This window comes from Rhinolophus sinicus, linkage group LG02 (assembly GCF_036562045.2).
Source record: "Rhinolophus sinicus isolate RSC01 linkage group LG02, ASM3656204v1, whole genome shotgun sequence".
NCBI classification, from domain to species: Eukaryota; Metazoa; Chordata; class Mammalia; order Chiroptera; family Rhinolophidae; genus Rhinolophus; species Rhinolophus sinicus.
This window is the reverse complement of record NC_133752.1, coordinates 37,259,666-37,285,946: the sequence shown is the minus strand read 5'-3', so window position 1 is coordinate 37,285,946 and position 26,281 is coordinate 37,259,666. Positions and strand designations below refer to the sequence as shown.

Here is a 26,281-nt window from a genome sequence, read left to right as displayed (position 1 = left end):
ATACAGAGGAAGACTGCCTTTTACTGTTTCTCCATATTCACCCAAACCTGCTGCTTAACAGATACATCTGGAAAGGCCACAATCACTGTGCTTATACCTGGCTTCTCAGAAACCCATCACCTGAACAACTTTCTACTGACTGTGTGCTCAAAAGAGGAGGCAAAAATCACTTAAGAAAACTATATACAAAGGGTGCCAAAAAAAAATGTATACACATTTTAAGAAAGGAAAAAACTGCATTAAAATTGTAATATTCAATATATACCAATAACAAAAGATGAATACAAGTCATGTGTATACATTTTTTGGCACCCCCAGTATAATATATATAGATATAGATATAGATATAGATATATGATATATAGATATATAGATATACATAATATTATATATAATATATATGATATATACAGTATATCATATATATATATATATATATATATATATATATATATATATATACACACACACACACATATATATATCTTAGTCCTAAAAGTACTATAGCGATTGGAATGCAAAGTCATGATATATGTGTACAAAACCTCTATAAATAACATGGGGTGGGAGTGGCATGTATATTATTAAGGAGGTATGGGTGGGGGTGGGGGTTATCTAGAGAGTTCTCCTAAAAGAAAAGCATTCCCCAGGCCATATGTTTGCCAGTGCTTTTGGTACAGATCATTTTTGCCTAAAGACAGGGAGTCCTTCTGATGTGGTTAAGTTTGGCTTTCAACCTGAGAGCAGAGTGTGATACTTACAAACTTGAGAAGGAAAGTGTTTTCCCGTAGAGCTCCAATGCACCCTGCAAATCCCAAAATGAACATCACTCCTCCCACCACAAGGAAGAGCCAGACTGGGTCGAAGCCGCCGAGATCAGTGATGGAAGAGATGTTTGAGAGAACTCCCTGGAGGAAGAAAAGAACACACAACAGAGCACTAGATGCACGGTCAGTTTTCCAACATGCAAAAATTATTACAATTGTCTTTTCCTCCCTTCCAAAGAAAAACTTCAGTGGTCATCTAATTATTAGGTGTGATTAATACCCAAGAGACACTGCAAAACAAAAAAAAAAGAAGAAGAAAACAAAAATCCAGTTTCTTTCCAAGTGTAGATAGGTTAATATTTTTGGTAAAACTATATAAAGCAAAGAAATGACCCCAAGAAACCATCATCAGACCCTGCATGGAGAAGACTGTGGACGTCACCTTTGCTTTCTACATCCCCAAATATCAGTGGTCTTCAGTAAAAAACAGGTGTGTAAGAAAAACACCTAGGAAGATGTCAGGCAAGTGCCTGCTTCAAACCCTTGGCATTCTCAGGAAATAGGGAATCTCAGTGCTAACATAGCAGCTAGGCCCAGCCACAAGCCCCTAAAAGTTTTTCAGGGAAACATTGTACCTCAGAATCCTCCCTTGAGCTTCACATGAGACCCTGTCAGGCTCAGATGCCCAAAGCCCACTGGGTGCTCTGTGTAGATGGCTGCCCAATACACAGACATTAGAGATATTTGCCTACCACCTATTTGTAAGAAGTGGGATTTAAATGATTTACAAATCAAAGGTTACTCCCTGGCTTTCAACCCTTTCATTTTCCTACCAAAGGAACCCAGAATAATTTCATTTCTCCACAAACAATGCCACTTCTTTACTGAAATCCTTCCTCCCTTAAATGTGATACCACATTAAATACCACCCAGAACTATGTAGAAATTATGAGATTTTTTTTCCTCTAAAATGCAAGGTACATATTTACTATTCATTCCTATAAGGCCAGCTACTGGTTTTTCGAAACCATGAATACATGTAAGTCTTAAATACTCAGTATCATCAATATTTATTTTCTTATTTGTTTTAAACTTTCAAAATACCCCCAGGGTATCATGGTATAGTTTACTGTAAAGTCTTGTTTAATAATTTGTTTTCAAAGCATTCCCAATAACCTAGAAGAATAGAAAATATTCCTCTGATTGTATACTTGAGGAAAATAGAACCCAGAGAGGTTTGGAGACTTGCTGAAGGTCACAGAGCTATTAATTTTTGGAACCAGAATAGAATGTATACTTCAGTACTCTACCCCTACCAAGTGCTTCCAAGCATTTCCCAGTCAGCACCAATCAATGCCTGACTTTAGGAGTTTTAAGTTTTGGCCCATTTTAAGGTAGTAGGGACATTTGGACAAAGGTATGTTGTTTGTTAGGTTTTTGTTTCTTTGGGGTGGAGGGAGCATCACTTCAAGAACAATAATAGGATATTAATATAGAATCTATATGAGGACTTAAGGACTTTTAAAATGTGCTACTTAAACCTTATGAAAAGGTCCAAGGGTTTAAATAAATCACAGATGAAAGGTTGAGAGAGTATGAAAGCACTTAGGAATGTAGGGTGTATTCAGGAACTTCTGGGGTGACATCACAAAAGGCAACCACACCCTTCACCAGACTGCATAGAGCAATGGTTTGACCCAACCTTATGTTTCTTAGATTTTCAAGCTCTGAACTATGAATACTTGGGGGCCAAGAGGTTAAGGAAAACCCAGAAATATAGTAACCAATTCTCCACCTACACAAATGATGCTGAGAAAAAAAATTGCCAGAGAAGTCAGACAAAAGCTAAGCAACAATGGTGAGGGTCTAGTATTGGAAGGAAATCAATCTCTCTTCTCAGAATATCTTTAAACACAGGTGTTGATACTTAAAGGCTTAATGTTTAGGACCTGCTCAGTCAGGAGAAAAGAGAACTTTGGGGACATATGATAACATTCTTAAAATGTAAAAAGTTTAGACTCAATTTCCTTTGGCACCAAAAAGAAGAGGCAGCAGACATGGAAGAGATCTGAGTTCCATCTCAAAGAGACCTAATACCAGCAGGTCTCCAGCAATGGGTCAGAGAAGCTACCTGAGAAACATGGCTTCTTCTCAGGGTGCCGACTCTGTGAACCTCTGTCAGCAGTGCTCTAGGAGGGGTTCCCAGACGGGATGGGAAATTGGGACTTACTGACCTTTAGGTTCCTTCCAACTTTAAAACCGTTTTATGATTTCATCCATTTTTCATGGGCTTTTTATTTGTTATTCACACTCAAGTCTGAGCAAAGATCAGATTGTTCCGAAACACTCTTCCGTGACCCATGGCTGTACACAAATAGCTCCATGGATCACAAGGACAGTTATTTGGGCAACTCTGGCAAAGCAAGCAACCCAACAAACACACCTTTGCCTGAAACACCAAGCTACTCCGCCTACCCCCTCACCCCCCAAAGGCAAGAAAGTATGATCCAAACTGCCAGTAAACTCCTGTATCATTTATCCTCTCTGGGTTTCATCTGGAGGATGAGAATTTGGCTTCTCAGACAAACTCATTTTCATACTTACTCTCCCCAGCCGGCAGGGACAGTTAATTTTGAGGCCATCCACTGTTTCCATGGAAACAACAATCATTTGAGGGCCTAGCTGGACTGTAGATTCTACTCATTTAATCCTACATTCCAGGAAAAGACAAGGATGGAGACAGATACTGAAAGTGTGTGGAAAATTATTTTCTGCAAAGCATGGAACTACCAAGAACTTTATTTTTAATGGACTCGAATATACCCAGGTAGGTATCAGTTGAAATCTAACTCAAATCTTAAAACACAAAGTGTAGACATCAACACCCAAGGCCCTTGGGACCACTTATCTAGCTGCAGGTGAGAAAAAGACTTTACTCTTTCACTTGTGCAATGTTCCCAAATATTCACTGAAGGGCAGTCTTACTGTTTCTGACTCTACAGAGAGATTAAGGAGGAGCTGAACAGAATCCTGGCAACAAAGATTTGGGATAACAAAAATGAAGGGGAGTTGACAGTTCAGCCTTCTGTTGTCTTAAAGATGGGGTCTCTCCTTGGACTTTGTAATTTTGTTACGCTCAATATGACAAATGAGTAAGAAGTGCTAGAACATGTCTGCTGAAGAATACTTACAATTAAAGCTTGTAGTTGACAAGAAGCAGGAAGAAAAAAGAAAAATCTATGATTACAGTTAAGTCTGCCAAGCGATTTAAAATAGGCGTTCAGATTTGTGGTAAATCCTCGAAAATGTACAAGAACACCAACAGCAGACACCTTGTCTTCTGGGAACCTGTGGGCACCACCCTCTTCTTCAGGGAGCTGCACTTCCCCCTTCTTGCAAGGATTCCTCCTCCCCAACATCCACTCCATAAGCCCCTCAGAGCTGCCAATTCTCACATGACCCCACCGCCCTGATGAGAGATGGAAGCCTGAATTCCCTTCCTCAGACAACAGGATTTAGAACAGGCATCTCTCTCTCGTGGCTGAAGCTATAAAGTGTCAAATTCTGGAGCACATGCAGTCTGTTTTTCACTCCATGGGGAAAGTCAGTCTACAGTGAGAAATAGAAAGCCAGCACTTAGGAAGAAACAAAGAATTAAGGTAGCCAGGGAAAGCCCTGACAGTAGTATAATCCCTGGCCTGACCGTGAGCTCCGTGAGTTGCTCCAGGATCCTCAGAATATACCTCCTTGACTGAACAAGCTGGTTCTATTTACGTCTGCATTTGCATTTGGGGAGTCCCACACAACGCCACAGCAGCTCTGACGAAACTATGCTTTAGTGTTGTTTGTGAGCAACATACACAGGCGTGCGTGCACGGCCAAAACTGGAGATCATGCTTTATGCTAGGAAAAACAGCGCTGGGGGTGGGGTAGGGAGCAGACAAGGGGTAAAGGGAAGTGCTGGATTTAAGATCGTCCCTTCACTCGGTTGGCTGATGGTTCCAGTGAACACAACCACTAAGCCAGTGTGAACAGTTTTCCTTCATGCACGTTGACTATCAATTCAGCATCGTGAATGAAATGAGTTCTGGATGGAACTTTTAGGTGCTCTGTCTATGTCACCGACAAATAATACATGATTTCAGTTTCAATTCTCCATGTAAACTTGAATGTTCAGTCCTTGGGTTTAAATGACAACTTATTAGAACTTAAACATACTGGAAAAAATAAATGCAAAATGTCATTTGGCTACTCTCTTCTATGCCCAGAACTGCTGCTTATGTGAGACGTATACACACAGAGCCTGGCGTTTGTATCCCGGTAGTAAGTTCTTATCCGTCTCCACGTGCATCCTGCAGGCAAAGCCCTCGGAGGGAAACATGTCAAGTATACTGGACTTTGTGGAGAAAGTTGGATAATATCCTATGAAGCTGAATCTAAATGGAAGGAGGATAAACGGATGAGAGGCAGAGCAATTAGCCACATGTACGTATTCCTTTCACCATTTATTTGTGTTGGCTGACATGAAAGTGGAATTCTGAACAGCAGCAGCTGAAAGGAAAAGAATAAGAGAGAGACAGCCAGAGACCAAGATCACAGGTTACAGAAAAATATATTCAAATACTACAGACTAAAGAATGTAGGAGGATTTCTTATACATATAATTATAACATTATTAAGATTATATTAATGAAAAGTAATATAAACGTTTATAAGAATTCTTCATATCCATACTATATGTTCCTGTATCTATATTCTTATGCCCCTCCGTCATCTAAGTCTACAGCAGTTGCTGCAGCAGAGGAAAAACAAATTGACCGTAACATAAAGTGCTGCTATAAAGACAAAATGAATACCAGTCAATTTTAAAAGTTGAAAGAAACAATAGCCAGCAAATTAGCCATTCCACAAATTGGCTTTTGGACAACTAGCTCTTGGAGTATCAATTCGGAGACTTTAAGAGTGATCCTCCAGCAAAAACAGATTTCCATTTCCGCCAGGTACTAGACAGTGCCTCTCAGAACTCAGCAAAATGACCAATATGTGTCTAAAGAGAAATAAGATATGTCAATGGAACATGTCTAAGGCCATGTCATTATAACAAGTTTAGAGAGCCAACAAAGAAATGTGTCAATGTGTGTCTATCATGGTAAAAGGGACACACTGATATTCTAGACACCAAGCCTATTCTGGAATGTGGCAGAGAACACTGCATCCTGCACAAACCATTCTGTACAGTACTCAAGCCACCTGGCTTACCTACAATTTCCCCCTGAAACACAGAAAGAGGGTAGCTTGGACAGGGCTAGATATGGGGCAGAGACACAGACAAGGCATTATAATACAGACACCTTGTCCTAAATCCCACTTCCACTGCTAACTACCTATGTGATCTTGGGCAAGTTACCAAACCTGCCTAAGCCTCAGTTTCCACATCAGTGAAATGGTACCCCATAAGGTTATTATGAGGGTAGAGGAAATAATCCAAGTAAATCCAAACACTATGCTAAGAATCCAAACACTACATAATCCAAATCCCAACACTACATAATAAGAATTCAGTCAAAATTTATCACCACCGTCATTATCATCACTATTATACTAAACTAAGAGGAGGACATCAACTGCTATACCAGCACTTAGGAGGGGAATGTGACTCGACTGCACTGGAGAGGATTCTCTTTGCTCTGGCACTTGACCTCCTTCTATGAAAAACCCTGGCAATACCCAATGATCATGCCTAATGGGGGTAACTCACTTGCCAAACAGATCTTCTTTCTTTGGGAATTGGATGTCACCTAAAAGACACTCAGAATAAAGGCAGAAGGGAAAACCCAGGAGTAAGCGAAAGCCAAGAGAAGGCAGAAGCCATGAGTGGGTGGAAACTAAGAGTACACAGAAGTGGAGAAAAATGCAGCACGGAGTCTGTCAATAGTGGCAAGCCCAGCAAGCAGTCAGCCACTGTGTCACCATGAGGGTGGCATCCTGAACCAAGGGCAAGGACACCGCTGCTGCCTGGGCACACTGGTCACCAAAGACTCACTGCTCCTGAATGACCTTCTAGTCACTGATCCACGTGACTCCCAGCCGCTGACTTATGCCCTATGAGATCTCATTCACTGGTTTGATGAACATTGTATGTTTCAGAAGAATGTGAAACATCAGCCCACCTTCCCTCAGACCTCCCTCTGCTCATCAGCACTTCATTCGTTTGATTATCTCCAGAATTTAAGCAGCTTCCCTCCTCCCCTATGGTGCTGCAATAAAAGACCATGCTCGGAGTATAACTATTTCTTCTTGGAAGAGGTTTCTACACACGTGCAAAAACGAAAAGGCAAACAAAGCTCCAGAAGGGCTTCAAACTAATAAACCTCAGGAGTGTCTGTGTTTTTTTTCCACCACCAGCACAGAGCATCCTCTGTGTGCCACCTGGCAAGCTTCAGTTCCTTCTCTCTCAACCCACACAGAAAAAAAAATACAAAAATAGCATTAATAAGCCCCTAAGGTCCGGGACTCTTCTGCATTGGCATATGCAAGCACATTCCTTCCAACTGCTGGATGAGAAACAGAGACAGGCATATGGAGTGCACATCCAAAGCCAGGCCAGATGGACTCCTCGGAGATTTATGAGTCCGGGTCCTGATTCATCCAGCCCTCCTTAAACCAGACCCCACTGGGGTGGAACTGGAACAGCTTTCCCAGAGGGAGAGAAGCATTTCCCTACTTGAGAAAAGATGGCAAGATAGGACATTTTACAGAAAATGGGTGACTCAGTGAAGTCGCCCTGGAGTTGGAGATGGGATTTTCAACAACGTCCACAGGACGATCAACCTGGGACCACAGGGAAACCAGCACCTTAAAAATTCATCAAAGATCTTCAAAGGACATTACAGGGCAAAGCTATTGATGCAAACTCCCAAACATCCATCTGTCTATGGAACTGCTGCAGAGTCCAGAGACAGGACTTGGAACTCAAAGAAAAGGCTACTCGCTAGGAGCAATCCATGAGATGTAAAGGGGCAGCATAACTAAGAGCCTGGCAAAGAGACGCTAGGTTAAAGGAAGACCAGCCGCTTTAATGGAAAATGGTTTCCCTTTTTGTCTTGAGAAAGGTCACCAGTGAGACTAAAAGTAATCCTGTCTTGCAGATAAAAACTGGCCACAACCCGCCTTTGGGGAAGAACAGAAGAGGAGGGGCAGTCACTCTACAGGTCTTCAGAAAAGCCTGCCATCAGCAGCTGCTGAGAGGCCAGCTGCGCCAAGTCCCATCACTGGTACCACTCAGAGGCTGGGAAACCTCCATCACCCCCACCCTGGCACAAGTAACTGCTTCTCTAAACATGGGAACACAGCCACGTGCAAAAGTGTCACTTTTCAGAACTCTAGCACATTCCTAGCCCTCCCCAGATATTTTCACTTGCATTTTCAAAAGACAGGAGACACACCCAGGAAGAGTCCTGTCTAAGTTGAAACTGAAAAGTTGAAACTGAAATATGTAACAGAGGCTCTGATCATGGTGACCCTCCAAACTAAAATGGAAAAATGCAAAGTCTTGCCTAGTGTATATCTGGGGCCTCAAAGAGACACAACTTGCTTAGTTATTGAGCAAATACTTTCATGGGCATCACCTGAGACCTAGTAGGTACTGTGTTAGTCATAGGTATTTAGAGTGAAAGTGTGGTGACACCCTCAGCAACTGGTCTAGAGAGAGACAGGTAAGTAGAGAGAGTGCTGGGCAGGGGTATTAGCTGCGGGTGTGATGGGGGTACAAAAGGGAAGGGCAGACGTCATGGCAGAAAGTGCAGAGACAAAGTGACAGGACCTGGCCCACCAAGGGGGTCTGTGTATGCATTTGACTAGTGATGAGAGGAGACTAAGAGGTTGGCAGGTCGGTACTGGGTTTGCATCTGAAAGCATTTGAGCAGAAGAAGGCCCAGGTCATTTATGTGTTGAGAAAGCTCATCCTTGGGCTGCAGGGGGTTGCTACAGAAGCAGCTGGTAGTCTAGGTGGTGATCCAGGCAGGCAACACTGAGAGTCGGAACAAAAGAGACATAAGGGCTACACTGCTGAACACTGACAGTAGGCCAGGCACTGGGCAACCTGGATTATTTCACCCTCACAATAAACCTAGCAGGTAGGGCTATGTATTTTCCATGGCAGAAAACAGACCCAAACAGAGAGTCACTTGCCAGGTCACCGAGGTAAGAAAAAGGCAGAACAGGGAGGTGAGTCAGGCTGCCTGACCCCAGAGCAGGGTTTTAACCACAATGCTCTGTCGTCTGTAAAGAGCAAGCAGCAGTGGGCAAGAGGATTATTTCCAACACCGTGTCATATCCCTGTTTCTAAAATGTTAAGAAAAATATGTAACGTGATGTTAGAATGATATTGTTGCCTCTGACTGATCACTACCTGAAAAGCAGAATGAGGAGAAGGTAAGCCCTGCCCGTCCACACACACGTCACCACAGGCACAGGCAGAGAGCATGTCTTTCCCTTGCACACCGCAGTAAAATCAAGTGGATAAAAAGCGGTCAAAGGGAGGACTGAGGGAATTGAGATTTCTCTGGAGAAAGTGGGTGCTGTGCTGTGTGCTACCACTGCCTGGGTAGGGAAGCAGCTTCCGTTTTACCCTAAACCTAGTGAGGAGTTTCAAGGGGACGCCTGGGGGAGCTCTGAGACACCATGATTAGGGCCTGAGTCTGCCCAGAAAGGAGCTTGTGGGCTTGAGGTGCGACACCTGCCTGCCCTAGAACTCTAAGGAGAGCAGAGGGCTCCAGGTGAGGGCTGTTCTGGTAGGATTGACCTCATTCAACATGAATGTGCACAGGAGAAAACATGAGGGCAGCAAAGGAGAGGCAGCTTGGGGTGAGAAGAGACCTGAGAAGGCAGAGTTCAGAGCGCACTGGCTGAGGAAAACAGCCAGGTCTGAGCAGGGATAGCAGGCAGCCACCTAGAATAGCAATGCCCACCAAGCCCAAAGGAACCACTAGAATAGCGATGCCCACCAAGTTCAAGGGAACTACGAAGCAGAAGGACTCGGCAGGGAAGCTTCGAGAAGACCAAGACATCACCCCCCTTACCATCTGCCAGGCCCAGATGGCAAAGCCCTACCCCCACTTCTGCCCTGGCAGGAAGTGGGCAGAGGAGCATCTGGTGAGTGTGGGAGGGGTGACAGGAGGAAGCAAGGAGCAAAGGCCTCACTCCCTTCCCCTCTTAAGGGGCCCAAGGCAGATAGAACTGGACAAGGGAGAACACTGAAATGCAAAGGTTTGGAGTTTTAGTCATTACCTAGCCCTGTGTAGTAACTGGCCTGGACTTATGGCTCAGGAAAGAGAGTAGGACTGTGGTATCTGAGAGCGAACAACAACGTCACTGAATTTTTGACCCCACCTGAATTTGCATTTCCTGAGAAAACTCTCTGAATAAAGTTTAGAGAGACACACTAAAAGAGAAAAATTTATTTTTCAATATATATTATGTGTTTGTTGAACACACTGGTTACAGCACATCAGATCATACACTAGTTTTCCAGATACTAAGCAAGAGCTGTTTGGTTTTCAGATTTTTAGCTACAACAGAGAACTGAGGAGGGAGGTTATTTGGATAATTGAGGAAGAGAGATGTAGACAAACTTACACCATTTCAGTCAATAAAATGAAATCTTCGAAGAAGTATTTTCAGCATCTCAGATATGTCTCCTTGAAGTAGTTTCAAAGCCAAGGCATGCGTTTTTTTTCTGTTCATACCACTTCCACCTACCGCCTCCTTCAGGCTAGGGAAACTTGACCGCTTCTATTATCACTGAATCTCATTATCGCTCATTTTCCTTCCTGGGCAAATAGGGAAAGTTTTTCCAAGATGAATCTACTGTATGATTGTGACAGGAAGCAACTGGAAGGTTCTGAGGTGAGACTTAACGTTTACAGATAGTGGTCCAGAGAAAAGCCTAGAGGAAAAAGAATCACTCTGGTCCCCAGGAAAGCCAAGGAGAAAAGAAGCATGGGGCTAGACCTCTTCTAATTCCCATTGCCCTACGGAGGGGTAAGGACTGCACACCAACGCTTTCCTTCCAGCCTGCCCCCTACAGAACCCAGCCAGGTGAGTGCAGGGGAGGATGAGGGGGGCCTGGAGTAGAACCGGGGGGGGGGGGGGGGGCAGACTTCCAGTGTAACCTCTCTGGGCCTCAGTTTCCCCACCTCTGACTAGCAGTTCATCTTTCTCTAAAAGTTTAACCCTAGGGATGCAGAGATCACAGAAGTGAAACCGAAACCCTTTTGTGAAGAGCTATTTTTCCTGTGTGGTCTTCCACAGCGTATGAAGTTCGGCATTCCTTTAGTCACAAACACCTGGGCATCCATGGTGTGGGAGAAACAGTGCTAGAACTGAGCATAAAAGGGCAAAGAAGCCGGTCGTCTCCTCAAGGAAGGTGCAGGCCAGACAAGCCAGGCTGGGTTACACCCTCGCCCGCCTGATAGACTCCTGCTGTGTGTGTTGGGGGAGGGGGGGCAAGAGGAGGAAGGGAACCTCAACCTCACAGAGAAGACCAGTGAAGGGCACCCTTCCTGCTCCGAGAAGCTGAGTGTCCCCTTGCCCTCAACAACTCTGCTGGCAGCACCTCCCTTGTGACCGCTAGTGATACATCACTTTGCCTCTTGCCCCCACCTGAAAACTGACTGATAAGCATCACTGTTGGGCAAAATGGAAAAGGTACTCCTAATTTTTCCACGAAATGAGACCATCATATATAGATTCCCATTTTGATCCCAGAAATAAATGGCTATTTTCTTTCCTGACATCCAGAATTAATGGATTTGTTGTTTCTAATACTGTACTACTATCGAATCAGACATCAGAAACCACATGTAATATTACTTCCTCTTATTCTATTAATGTAGTGCGCTTACTAGAGATCTGATGCAAACACTGCCTTCTATAACGGAACGAGACAGGCCACAAAATAGCGAGGGTTCAAAGGAATGCTCTCGTCATTCATTCGCTAATTCATTCTTTCATAAGCAATATTTTGTGAACACCCACTATGTGCCAGTTAATGTTCTAGGTACTGGAGTGTAGCAGTAAACAAGTCCCAGCTCTCACGGAGTTGACTTTTTAGTGGCAAAAGAGTGTGATAAACTTGTCAGCACATAAGCGATAAGTCCTATGAAAACACAAGGGGAGAAACACTGGGAAGGAGAGAAAACGGGCTGGGGTGGGGTGAGAGTGGCTGCTTTAAATAAGCCAGGAAGGCCTGTGGACAAAAGTAATATTTGAGCAGAGATCAGAAAGTGATAATGTGGAGCTCTGGGGGAGAGCAGGCCAGGTAGTAGAGTGCAAAGGCCCCAGAGTGGTGACTTATGTTTGAGATTTTGGAGGAATAACAAGATGAGTTGGGTCTAACATGCAGCAGGAGAGGGCACAGTGTGGAAAATAAGGTCCCAGAAGTAATGGGGCACCATCTACTGCTTTGAGTTAGGTAATAAACTCATTGGAGGGTTTGCAGCAGGGAAGTGATAGAATCTGTCTTAAATTTTAAAAGGATCACTCTGGTTGCTGCGTGGCAATGGGTGTGGGGTGGTAGTGGGGCTCAAGAGCAGAGGCGGGGCAATTAAAGCATTCTGCACTAATGCAGGCAAGATGTGGTGGCAGTTTAGACCAGGGTATAACAGTGGAAATTAGATTCTCAAAACAGTTTCACAGTAGAGCTGACGGTATTTGCCAATAGACTGAATGTGGTAGGAGAGAAAAGAAAGAAGGGTGTCAAGGACACCAGAGCAAGTGGAAAGACATGGTTGCTATTTACTGCAATTGGGAAACACAGCTTTGGGAAGGAAGGGCAGGGGGAGTTAGGAGTTTTGTTTTGGGTAGCTAAGTGTCAGAAGCCCACTGGGCATTTCAATGGAGATGTTGGAGAGGCAGGCCACTGGTCTATACAAGTCTGGTGTTTAGACAAGGTCAGGAGCAAAAATCGAAATTTGGAAGTCATCAGTGTTAGATGGCATTTAAAGCCCCAAGCCTGGATGAGATATCCTAGAGCATGAGTTAAGATAGAGAAGAAGTCCCAGGACCTCACCTGGGGCACTCCAAAATTTAGAGGTCAGAGAGGTGAGCTGGAATTAGCAAACCAGAGTGAGAAGGCGCTGTCTGCGAGGGAGGAAAACCAGGAGTACGTGATATCTTAGAAGCCAACTGAGGAAAGTGTTTCTAGAAGGGAGGAATGATAAACCATGCCTAGTATTTGCTTTACTGATACGAGTTTCTAAGTACCTGGATGAGAAAACCCAGAGGGGTTCACTAAGTAACAGATTTCTAAGTCCCTGGGCTGGTTAGTCAGAGATTAAAAAAAAAAAAAAAAAAAAAAAAAGGATATAGTCTAACTACAAAGACAAAATGCAGAAAAAAGTCTGATGTAATGACAAGTAGATGGATCAGAAATTGCTTGACTGATGACACCCAAGGGCACACGTAAGTGAATAAATGTCAACCCCAAAGGAAATTTCTAGTGACATGTTATTGGGCTCTGTCCTTGGCCTGCTCAACATATCAGTGGCTTGGATCAGTGATAACTAAACTTGACTGCAGAATAATCTCGGAGGCTTATGAAAATAGAGCATCCCAGTATCCACTCAGACCTACTGAACCAGAATTTTCTCCATGGTAGCACTGGGGCGAGAATCTAAAGCAAGGCCTGAGCAGAAGAAGGAATTGAGGGAGGAAGTTGATCAAAATGTACAGTTCAAACCAAGCCGAGTGGAATGAGGAACATGCTGGATGACAGCTGCATTTGACTCTGGATGGGGTACACCTACTGGGATCTGAGATCAACTTGAACTCTCAGTGACCAACAGTGGGATCTCAAGATGTACTGACAGATGGGAGAAGGGTCACCATGCAGCCATACGCTCTACGTTCCCTAAAGCACCCTGTCAGTGGTACAGAGCACACAACTAGAGAGAGGTCAGAAGAGCATGACTAAGATGCAGAAGGGACTCCACCCAAAGAGAAACAGAAGTTCAGCCAAGAAACTCAGAAGGAACCAGGACTCCACCCTGAATTCCCCAAGGGGCCAACATGTACAAGGGTTTACTCTGTGGGATCCAACAGGGAAGAGCCACAATCAATGAGTGAAAACTACCAGGACATGATTCTACTTTGGTGGAAGGCAAGTCTTTTCAACAATAGTAAGAGTAACCCAAGGAAATGAAAGTGGTGAGTACTTTGCCAAGGGAATTGTCAAACTTGTATACACTCCAAATTAGCGTTCACCACAATGTTTTATTTTATGTATATATGTATACATTTTACATGTGTATGCATACCCTTCCTAGGCTGTAAATTCCCTGAGGAATTACATCCCCAGAGTCCAGCACGAGCCCTGCCCCATGTTATATGCTCAGTAAAGGTTATTTGAATGAATGAGTTGATCGTGGCTGGATGCCACCAAGTGCGTTGTACCACTGCCAAGCATGCTACATAATTTTGATATTCCTTCTAAAACAGCAGATCCTATGATTTCTGAAAAACTGCACATAAGCCAGTTTTCCCTGGAGACACAATCATCCTTTGCATCTTCACAGTTAATTTCGAATTTAGATAAAATGAATTCTTTAATTATTATGCATAATAGTCAACAATAATATTAGCCCTAGGTTTAAAACTCAGCCTGGCAGTAAGCAAATGTGAGGGGTAACAATTTTGCCTCCAATGTTTCTGTACTCCCCATAAAAATGTCTACTAAGGAAATCTGATCCTTCCAGCAGTGACCCAGTTTGGAGACTTACCCTCTAGGCCTCCTTTCAAGTAAATGTCACCACATCTCTCCATTGGGGGGGATTTACTGATTCATGCACTGGAGTTATCGGGCCAACAGGTGGGTGTTACCCACCACCTTTGGCCGGCTGTGGTTCACCTCAAAATGTCATCCCATCAGAGGTCTGGTCCAGCTTAGAAGTTAACCCAAGGGTTTCAGCAGAACAGCTTTTGCTGTTACCAAGGCAATCAATGCACATCACATCCTCCTTAAGAGACCCCAAAACAAAACCATTTCTCTGGTCCATGAATCACTGCCTGGAACTCGCCTAAAATCTGAGGCAGCTTCCAAAGCCACCATTCTGCACTTGTCCCCATGTAGGAGTTGACATGCTATGGTCATGCATCCAGGGGAGGGAGCCATGTCTCTAAGAAACATTTGCTTCATACCAGGCAATATCTTGGGGGGCCAACTCATTGAAATTTCACAAGAATCCTATGAGGTGATACTAGTGTCCCCATTGCACAAAAGAGCAAAAGGCATCACACAGAAGTTAACAGAGTTGTCCAAAGTCACACAGATTATAAATGGAGGAGCCACTATTTGAACTCAGTACTGCTCGACCGCAAAGCTGTGCTCTTTTTCCACACAGCATGCAGAGTGATCTTAAAACAAAAGGACACTCCCTTATCAAAACGTCCTCTCATCCAAATTACTACAGGACCCAGTAGGCTCGGGCCTCTGCCTGCCTCTCTAGCCACATCCCCTCCTTCTTCTTGCCCGTGCTCTCTCCCTTCCAGTCCTACTGGCCTTCCTGCTATTCCTAGGAATCACCAAGTCCCCGACTCAGGGCTGCCACACTTGCTATTTCTTCTGCGTGGAGTGCTGTTCTCCCAGACCTCCGCAGATCCCTCTTGCTTCACCCGGGCCTCTGCTCCAATGGCACCTCAGGGAGGCTGTTCCCAATTGGCTGATCTAAAGAGACCTGTTCTCCCGCCACTCTCTAGCCTGGATCCTACACTGTATGTTCCGGCAGCACTCACCAGTGCCTGGGTGCATATACTTGGCTAGTTAACTACTTATTGTCAGTGCACCATTAGAATGCAAGCTTCCCAGGGGCAGGGACTCTGCATCATTCAATGCTGCATCCCCAAGCCCAGGGCCCATTTGCAGTCAGTGCAAACCAAATTGGGTTGCTGCATGTGCTCTACCCTCTGTAACTTCCTTTTGGTCCCTATGCACAGAGTTTGGCTACACAGTAGCTGGGTGACCTTAGCCAAGTGATTTCAGCTCTCCAGAGAAACTTTCCACTAACTGATAGTGGCCCTGACAAAGAAGGGACTGCTATTTGATCCCTCTCTAAAGACCGCATCATTCCCTTGCTCTGATATTTGTGAGACACTGCTGGTTTTAGAATTTTGTGATTTTATCAGAGAGGAGACATTTGGGGCAACTGTTGAAACAAAAAGATAATTATATTTCACAAAGAGAGGGAAAAAAAGCCCTCAAAACAACCAATTGTCTGTTTATTGCTAGAATAGACAATTCGTTCATTTAATGCCTTCCAGCATCTTTTCAAAGCAGATAAAAATGGACTCTTATTAAAGAAGAGTTATAAAAAGCTGTGTTATCTGGCATTGAACCAACCGGAGGGCTTCTAAAAGTGGAATTTCTGAGATTCCACCAATACAAATCTCCAAGCTTACAAGGGGATCAAGGCAGGAGCTAATCATAATCCAAGAGAAGACCAGTATTTAACATAAAAGTTTCCAGAGATAAAATTATCTCTGTTTTAGGAACTTAATTTGTCTCCCTTCATATGTAATCACAGCCCTGCCTCATAACGTTGCTGGAAAGTGGTTCATTTTCCGTAAAGTATTTTACATTCTGTAGAAGTATTCTGTAAATAAACAGAGGGTGGTTCACTCCAAAACTCAGGATTCACTTTGAGTTTTATTTGATTCAGTCTGTCTGAACATTGTTTTAGTTGTGGAAACTCCTACTGGCATGTGAAGGACTTACGTTTGCTGGACTTGCTTAGTTTTTCTCTCCTTTCTTAATACATATAAGACTTCAAAGAAACTCTTGGATTCTGGCTGTGGTCAAACTCAAAGGGTGAAATACCAAAGAGATAAGAGAACAATCTTCTGGGAAAATTTAAGCCTCTGAGTTTACAACTTTTAACCAATCCATCCATTCTCTCACTCTCACAAGGTGGGAGATGATAAAGCATTACTGTGTAGCCAAATACCAAGACAGATAAAATGCTGCCAATGATTTCACTTCCAAAGAAGGGAGAAGAAAGGAGTTTGTATTCATTTTTGAATTCCAGTGCATGGCCTCAGTTAGGGATGCTGTAGAGAAAAAAATTAAAAAGTGAGGATGGGAAGTAAAGTCAAGGAGTGGACACAGGGTAGGGGTGTCCAGGACACTGTACCTTCACTGTAGCCTAGACTATGCGACTCCCTATTTCCAGATATTTCCTTTTATTATAATGCATTTGATCATAACTTATGAATATTCCTAAATGCTTTTAATTAGAAGACAAGTATTCACATTCATATTAATGGTAAGTTTATCTGATATTCAAACACAAATTATATCCAGCTTCCTTCATAGAACATGCTCACAGCTTACCACATAATGCTCACACTGAAAAAATCATATTTATGGCTTGAGCAAGCTTCCAAGTAAGATATTACTTAAGATAATATTACGTAAGATATTACTATATTTCATAAAAGTAAGATATTCAACTTACTTTTTCATTCCACGCCCACAGTCCAATTCCAAGAAATGCTATTCCCAAAAACTGAAAGAAAGAGAGAAAGCAGTATAAGCATAAGAGTAAACAACATGTTTTTACTAATACAAATTAGAAAGTTTTCAATCAATTCTTTTGACACTTTACCTGGCTGAGAAATAGTTTTCTCTAAAATCTGAGTAACCATCTTTAACAGAAAAAGAAAAAAGAAAATACCAGAATCCCCTTGATTAAAGTTATTGAGGATTAAGAAGGATTGGGTAAAAAAAAAAGAATGAAAAAGTGTACACACACACACACACACACACACACACACACAAAGGACTATTATTCAGCCTTAAAAAAGAAGGAAATCCTGCCATTTGTGACAACATGGATGAACCTGGAGGGCATTATGCTAAATGAAATAAGCCAGAAAAAAGATAAATAACACATTGTATCACTTACATGTAGAATCTAAAAATAAATAAGTCGAACTCATAGAAACAGAAAGTAGAAAAATGGTTGCCAGGGATAAGGGAATAAGGGGTGATTTGTCAAAGGTACAAACTTTCAGTTATAAGATGAATATGAGGTTCTAAGGCATGATATGGTGACCATAGTTGATAACAACGTATTGTATAATTAAAATTTGTGACAAGAGTAAAACTTAAATGTTCCTACAAAAAAAGAAAGTAAATATGTGACGTGATGCGTGTGTTAATTATATGGAGGGGAATACTTTCACAATAGATATGTATTGTGTTGTACTCTTTAAATAGCTTACCATTTTATTTGTCAATTATACCTCAATAAAGCTGGAAATATAAATGAAATTTTTAAAATAAAAAAAGGGTTGGAGACCTGTAGGTACTTAGGAGTCATTTAGATTATGAAAAATAATAAGTAGGTAGAGTCTTGAATAAAATCAAAGTCATCGATAAGGATTAATGCAGCTTTTTAGGGCACAGAAGGAAACAGTGCGTGCCCCCATACATCTAAGCCTGGTGTTCACTAGAAAATGGAAAACCAGGGGCATGAATTTAGTAGAGCTGGCGATTCTGTCTTTATCATCAAGACATTATAAATGGGCCAGGTCAGAGACGGCATTCAACAAGCTCTTTCTCACTCCTTCAAAAGGTAACATGAGGTTCATCAAGTTCAATGTGACCCAAAGAAAATTCCTGATGCTCTGTTTTTCAGAAATTTCAATTACTTGTATTGGAATTGAGGGGGCGTCCACGACATGGCCTGGTCTCAACTCAGTGACATAATTTCATGTATAACATGGAGCACACAAATAACACGAGACTGAGTTACAGAGAACACAAAACGAACTCAACCTCAAGGCAGAGGTGTTTCTCATACATAACTATGGATCTCAAGTGCAGAGCTCAAGTGTGGGGTCAGAAGGGTGGTGAGATGGGAGCATGTTGGTAACCAGGGGTGCTTTCCATTTTAATTAGTTCTCACTGTAGTCCCTCTTCTCTAAGGTACACATTCCCCCCACACACACATATTTTAACATCTCAGAAATTGGGACGTGTCTTAAAAACAGATGGTATCTCAGCTTTTTACCCCTTGATTGTACCAAAAATAATACTGTGTCTTATAATCAAGAGTCACAGGTTTAATGACACATTGTACAGCGCTATCCACCCACTAAGAACTCAGTGATTAAGACCGATGTAATTGGCCACGAGGAAAGACTCATCTTACTCCTCATCTTCATTATCAGGAGCAGCTCTGAATTTCCTTTCCAAATCCTGAAGTGAAAAGGGAGTGGGCAGGTTGACGAGCAGACGCAGTCTGACAACAGCAGTGCACACTGTTTATTTTACCAACATCTTGATTAAGTTACATGTCAGGATAGCTGTCCACCGAGAGCAGTGCATGGAGGGAACAAGAGTGAGGGTGGCCATTCTTTCCAGTTTCAGGGAAATCTGAGAACTGTCCACCTGGCGAAGTCTTCACCATTTGCTGTGGAGAGTGACACTTTGTAGGCATGAGCTAATAAATCCGACAAGGGCTGGGAAAACAGCAGGAACAGAGAGAAGAGGAAACTGAAAAAAACACCAACAATTGACTGCCCTGAAAATGTGGTGGTGTTTTTAAAAGTAGAACTTCCCAAATCTTCCAGCAATGATCTGACACGGCAGAAAGAGCGCGATACTTCCAAGCCCCTCTACAGAAAAGCTTCAGCATGTCCTTTGTTTGGCAAAAACTGAAGACCCCTTTATTACTGCTTTTGCCTTTAGGGGTTTGAGAAGTATTTGGAAACATTTCTTGTTTTCAACAACCCAACAGAAAAACTATGGTCAGCCCCTCCCCTCTACTGCCCTGGTCAGTGTGCTGTTTCACTTTACATTTTCGACCCCAAACAACAAAGGTACCAGTCCCCCAAATGACTCAAAGGCACTTGGGACTCTGTAGTATAAAAATAAAGCAGTTCAGCATGTTACTCGCATTGATAGATCCTAGGCACAATCGAGTACCAGGTGACAAGTAAACACATGGGATCCCATCAGACCTAGAAATTACTGAGCATTTCACTTCACACACATTGATTGACATCAAACTCGGCCCAGAGAAATGCCTGCCTTTCTAATGCTAAAGCTCTGTGAGGACAAATGCTCGATCATCTCCGCTGATGCAGTATTTAATCAGTGTCACCACAACATGGGTGCGATGTTGTGACAGAGGACATCGTGGTCAGCTGTCCCTCTTGCAGCTGAAGAGGGGGGATTTGTCATTGCTGAGGGCCCTGCCGAATTGCTACCATTTATTTCTCTTTATGACTCTCTAGGCACTGTGTTCCATGCTCTGTAGGCAGTATCTCTCTTAAGCATCACAAATTTGGTTTAAAATAAGCACTATTATTAACCACATTTTAAGAAACAGAAAAATGAGGCTCACAGGCAAACAGCTTCTCAATGGAGAAGCAGAAATTTGAACCAAGAGGAGTCTAACATCGACGTATATGTTCTTATCACTCCTGATAAATTCCCATTCCCCCCATGAGTCAGAAAATTGAGGCATTCACGTTAGAATTATATTGGGATAAGACCAGGACATCATATATTCCCTCCCCAGGAAGCAAAGGGAAGTGGAAGAGGTAAAAAGAGATGAAAACCTTGCCTTTACATATGAACTGGTTGAAGAACAGAAATGTCCCATGTTAGAGTCAGCAATGGAAGGAAGTATAATAGAAAAGAGAAATTCCATGATGGGTCAACATTCTCTTCTTTGTATCAAGTATCCCCTCTCCTCCTGGAACTTTGAAAATCCCTTTTTTTTTTTTTTTCCACGAATCATATAAATGGATTGGGAACCAATAGTTTTCCACAAAAAGGAGAGAGAAAAAAAATTGGAATTTATAGAAGACTCACAGACAACGCCTTTATAGTCTTGCTCCAGTATTTCCTGCTTTAACTGTGACTTTCCAAACAAGGGTTTAAGAATTTGGAGAAATAACAGTGGATTTAAAGTCAAGGAAAGCACTCAATACCTAAGCAAGCAAGTGGTGCAGGGCTGGGGCCTCAGCTTGCACATACCTTCCGGGCTACATCACTAGCAAATGTCCTCCCAATTACTCTCAGCCCATATGTTTTGTTTTAAAATCAAGTTGTTCCAGCTCCAAATAATTAAACAGAGAAGAGCCAAAAAACAGAGACAGGCACGCAGCACTCGAGGCACACTGAGTTTCCCCTTCCCACCTTCCAAAGAAAAGATGACCATAAACCACCAAACTGACCTCATTGAAACCCAGAGGCCAACTTACAGGGAACAGCTGAGAACACTTAAAGGCAACGCTCTATTCCTTTGAAACAGAACCAAAACCAAATCTGAGGCATCTTCTCACATGGCAATGTATGCAAACACGCAATACAAATGTTTGTCCACCCAATTTTTGATGTTTTAAAATGTATAACAATCATTTTGCCAACATTTGTTGAATGTTAATTATGAATTAGGTACTGTGTTTTATATGAATTAGCTAAAACAGCACTGCCGAATACAGTAGCCTCTAGCTACTGAGCACCTGAAAGGTGGCTAGTTCAAACTGAGATGTGCTCATAAATGTAAAATATACAAGGTCTGACAAATAAATTTGTGAACTTGTTGCAATGATGTTGCTAACCCTTTTTTTGATATCAGAGAGATGATTCATTATGAATTTGAACCAACTGGACAAATAGTTAACCAACTTTACTATTTGGAAGTGCTGAAAAGGCTGCGTAAAAAAGTTAGATGACCCGAACTTTTCACCAACAATTCATGACTCTTGCATCAGGACAATGTACCAGCTCACAGGGCCCTGTCTGTGAGGGAGGTTTTAGCCAGTAAACAAATACTATATTGGAACATCCTCCCTACTCACCTGATCTGGCCCCCAATGACTTCTTTCCTTACCAGAAGATAAAGGAAATACTGAAAGGAAGATATTTTGACGACATTCAGGACATCAAGGGTAATATGACAACCGCTCTGATGGCCATTCCAGAAAGAGTTTCAAAATTGCTTCAAAGGGTGGACTAGGCGCTGGCATCGGTGCACAGCTTCCCAAAAGGAGTACTTCAAAGGTGACTGTAGTGATATTCAACAATGAGGTATGTAGCACTTTTTCTAGGGTGGGTTTGTGAACTTAATAGTCAGATCTTTGTACACTGGATTTTAAAGATTTAATATAAATAAAAAGATCGTAAAATATCTCATTAATAATTGTTTTATTATTGATTACATGTTGAAATTATAATACTTTATATATACTGGGATAAATAAGACACATTAAAATTAATTTCTCTTGTTTCATTTTACTTTTTTAAATACAGCTAGTGGAACACTTAAATGGTATATGTGGCTTGCACTATATTACTATTGAACGATGCTGCTCTAAAGTATCCCACAACGATCCCACGCAATAGGTCCTGATATTATCTCCATTTTATAGATAAGGAGATGGAACTGAGACTATTTAGAAGAATGAGTTAAACTGACATTTTCAGTGATGACTGGATATGGTGAAGAGGGGTCATGGGGGAAAGAGAGGGAGGTATCCAGAATAATATCTGTGATTCCAGGATCTTCTACATGGATGGCTCCTAAAAATCCATCTTATTTCTTTTCTGACAGAAATAACTCTCAGGGGCTATTTTATAACTAACTTGAGACCGACTGGCATTTCTGAAGGCACAGTTCTTTTGTGAGTATTTTGGCTTCTATCTGAATTCTCTTTGAAGCAAATTTCAGTTTGCATACTTTTAAAAAATAAATTATTTAAAATCAGGGGGCAATCCAAAATGGTGGTGTCGATAAACACTGTGCCTGCTTCCTTCTGTGAACACGCTAAAATTACAATTAAATTATAGAACAATCAACACGTAGAACCATCTGAAGTCTAGCTGAGCAGAAGTTTTATAACTAAGTAAATAAAGTAGAAGCCATGTCAAGAATGGTAGGGGGTGCCAAGATGCGAAACAGTCTGTCCCCAAACCTCCATGTGGAGTTTGAGAATCAGGAGAGATATCTCTGCCACGGAGGTTCCCCCTGGAGAAGTGAGGGACCCCAGTCCCACACTAGGCTTCCCAGGCCAGAGTACTGGTTCCGGGAAGAGGAGTTTCCACAACATCTGGCACATACGGCTGTGAAAAACAGTGAGGATTCTGACCATCCTAGTGGGACAGAAGGCTGTGGGAAACCCAGACGTCCTCTTAAAGGGCCTGTAGTCAGACCCACTCACTTGCAGGTACTCACCCTGGGCTCTCGCAGAGGAATAGTGACTTGGGGAGGGGGGGAGGGAATTGGAGGCATATGGGGGGCAGACTGAGGTGTGTGGCTCTGGGGCAAGGGCTGGAGGATTGTCACCACTTTCCCTGTGTGGGGTCCACCTCTCGTGCAGCCAGCCTGCAGGCACCATCTTTCCTGTGTTGAGCCCTCCTCCACATGAACAAATTTGAATCTGATGGGTCTGGTGAGCTCTGCTGGGTCCCCCCACCCCACAAATTCCCCCAACATTGGAGGCACTTTCTGGGAGAGCAGCCATCCCCACAGCATTGCACACTTTCTTGGAAAACTAACAAAGTCCACAGGCCCCAGTCAAGTGGTGACTGGCCTCAGTGTGCTCTGAGACTTTTGCCAAGTAGCTCCAGACACCAAACCAGAATCTACATTAACTTGGTAAACACAATGTTTCCAACTCTAGTGATTCCTTGAGACCCTGCCTCACCCAACTTGCATACTGCATGAGGCTTTATCAGTGGCTGAACCTAAAGGGAGCCAGCAGGTGGCAGCAGGCCTTGGGGTGTCCTGGCTTTTTTGCAGAGCTACCCCAGGCCCAGTACTAATGGCAGCCATCCTCAGTTCACAGCATGGGCTCTCCCACGTGCCTTCAGATTTAGTACAGGCAGCGAACAACCATGGATCTTTTTGTAGCTCCTACTAGGTACCTCCAAGCCAGTCACAGGCAATGGGTGACCTGGACCTGCACCGGAGCCCATCCCAAGAGGCCTCAGAACCAACATACTTGGAGGTGGGCTTCAAACCACAGTAGAACACCATTCAATTAGCCCCAAAAGTGGCACACACAAAGGGCAGTCTCAACAGGCACCAGAGCCCACTGGGGCAACCCCACTCAGTGGGTAAGCCCCCTGCACAGCAGCCTGGAAGATGTGGATGTGGCCAAACCCTAAGACAGTCATTAGTCCCACCCACTGATGTGCCAATAGCAATCAAGGCTCTACTATAACAGAAGGGCACACACAACCCACACTAGGGACACTCCCGGAGCAGGTGACCAGGGAGACTGTGTCCCTGGGCCCCACAGGGAACCTACTACATAAGGTCACCCAGCCAAGATTGGAAAACATAGCAGATATACCTAATACATATAAACAAACACAGAGAGGCAACCAAAATGGGGAAACAAAGAAATATATCCCAAATAAAAGAACAGGAGAAAAATCCAGAAAAAGAATGAAATGAAATGGAGGCAAGCAACCTATCAGATACAGAGTTCAAAACACCATTATAAGGATGCTCAAGGAACTTAGTGAGAACTTCAACAGAGACAGCAAGGGAAGAAAAAGGACATAGAAACCATAAAAAAGAACCAGTCAGAAGTGAAGAATACAGTAACTACAATGAAGAATGCAGTTAAGAATTCTTTAAGGCAGAAAAAATAATAATTAAATTATGAATAAGAAAATGGCAATGACTACATATCTATAAACAATTACTTTTAATATAAATGCAATAAAAGCTCCAATCAAAGGGCATAGGAGAGCGGGGTGACCAGTTAGCTCAGTTAGTTAGAGCATGGTGCTAATAATACCAAGGTTGCTGGTTTGATCCCCGCATGGAGCTGTGCCCTCCTTAAAAAAAAAAAAAAAAAAAAAGGCGTAGGAGGGCTGAATGGATAGGAAGACAAAACCCTTACATATGCTGACTCACTTCAGATTGAAAGATACACACAGACTGAAAGTAAAGAGATGGGAAAAGTTATTTCATGAAAATGGAAATGGAAAAAAAAAAAAGGAGTTGCAATAACAATACTTATGCCAAACAAAATAGACTTTAAAAGAAAGGCTATAAGAAGAGACAATGAGGGACCCAGTAATCCCACTTCAGGGTATTTATGTGAAGAAACCAAAAACACTACTTCAAGGGGACGTGTGCATCCATATGTTCGTTGCAGCACTATTTACAATGGCCAAGATGTAGAGGCAGCCTGGGTGTCTGCCGATGGATAAAAAGGAGGTGGTACATATATACAGTGGAATATTGCTCAGCCATAGACGGGAATGGGTCCTTGCCATCTGCAGTGGCATGGATGGACCTGGAGGGTATTGTGCAAAGTGGAGTGTCAGACAGAGAAAGACAGATGCAATGTGATTTTGCTTATATGTGGAATCTAAAGAACAAAATAAACAGACAAAACAGAAACAAACTCATAGATACAGAAAACAATTTGATGGTTGCCAGATGGGAGGGGTGTTGGGGGTGTGGTTGAAAAAAGGGAAAGGGATTAAGTACAAATTGGTTGTTACAAAGTAGTTATGGGGATGTCGGGTGTAGCTTAGGGGATATAGTCAATGATATGGTAATAACTATGTATAGTGCCAGGTAAAGTACTAGATTAGTCATGTGTGTCACTTCTTAAATTAAATAACTGCCTAACCACTATGCTATACACCTGAAATTAATACAAACTAATCCTGAATGTCAACTGTAATTGTAAATTTAAAAAGGGCAAAAAAGGTGAATGGTAATAAGAGGTCTTTGGAGGTATAAAACAAATAAATCAGACATGTAATGTATGTGCATGTAGAATACAGTCAATAATATTGATAGAATTGTACAGTATCAGGTGGTTTCTGGACTTATGGTGATCACATTTTTAGGTATATAAGTGTTGACTAACTATGGTGTACGCCTGAAACAAATATTATAGTGTATGTTGGCTATATTTTTAATAAAATCTTTAAAAAATAAGCATAAAATAAAATCAATATACATATCCACCACCCCCTGCTACTTTTATTCATAAAAGGAAGCAGTTATATACAGATGTACATTAAAGTTCACAGGCAACTCTTAAATGGATATTTTCAGTCATCTTTGCTTTAAAAATAACAATTACATCAATAGCATCTGCTCAGTGTCCCATGAACAGACTCAAAATAATCTAGCAAGGTAAACACAAAGGAGGGAAAAAAATATCAGGTGTTCTCTCACCTCTACTGGAGCCTCAAAAATATTATCTTAAATAACAATGGATGGAGTTGTTATTTCTTCATTATTCTGATAAAAAAATTTTTTTAATTTTAAGCTCTGCCTGAATAAACAGGAGATGCACTAAAAACATTTGGCATAGAAGAGAAGAAAGGAAATAATGCCATCAGGAAAGATGTATTTTCCCGAAACTGCAACACGTGTACTTTTTATTAACTATTTTCTGACACTTTAGTGTGAAAAACACTCCATTTCTGGAAGGGGTGAGTGAGGTGGGACAGTCCACACAAGTGT

At 42.4% G+C, this 26,281-nt stretch overlaps 1 protein-coding gene and 1 long non-coding RNA gene across 3 annotated transcripts in view; one reads left to right on the top strand and one right to left on the bottom strand.

Moving 5' to 3' along the window:
- TSPAN5 (tetraspanin 5) overlaps positions 1 to 26,281 on the bottom strand; it is a 162,214-nt gene that overhangs the window by 12,231 nt on the left and 123,702 nt on the right. The window contains exons 2-3 of one of the 2 annotated variants that reach the window (XM_019741139.2): positions 17,276 to 17,326; positions 762 to 908 (exon numbers count right to left, since the gene is read on the bottom strand). In XM_019741139.2, the coding sequence (XP_019596698.1) occupies positions 762 to 908; positions 17,276 to 17,326 (198 nt within the window). Of the gene's footprint in view, positions 1 to 761; positions 940 to 17,275; positions 17,327 to 26,281 lie in introns of those variants that run through there. The other variant, XM_074323279.1, reaches the window with a different exon arrangement.
- LOC141569563 (uncharacterized) lies at positions 7,108 to 11,560 on the top strand. Its single transcript, XR_012493289.1, has 2 exons — positions 7,108 to 10,865; positions 10,995 to 11,560. It is a non-coding gene; the product is annotated as an uncharacterized LOC141569563 (long non-coding RNA).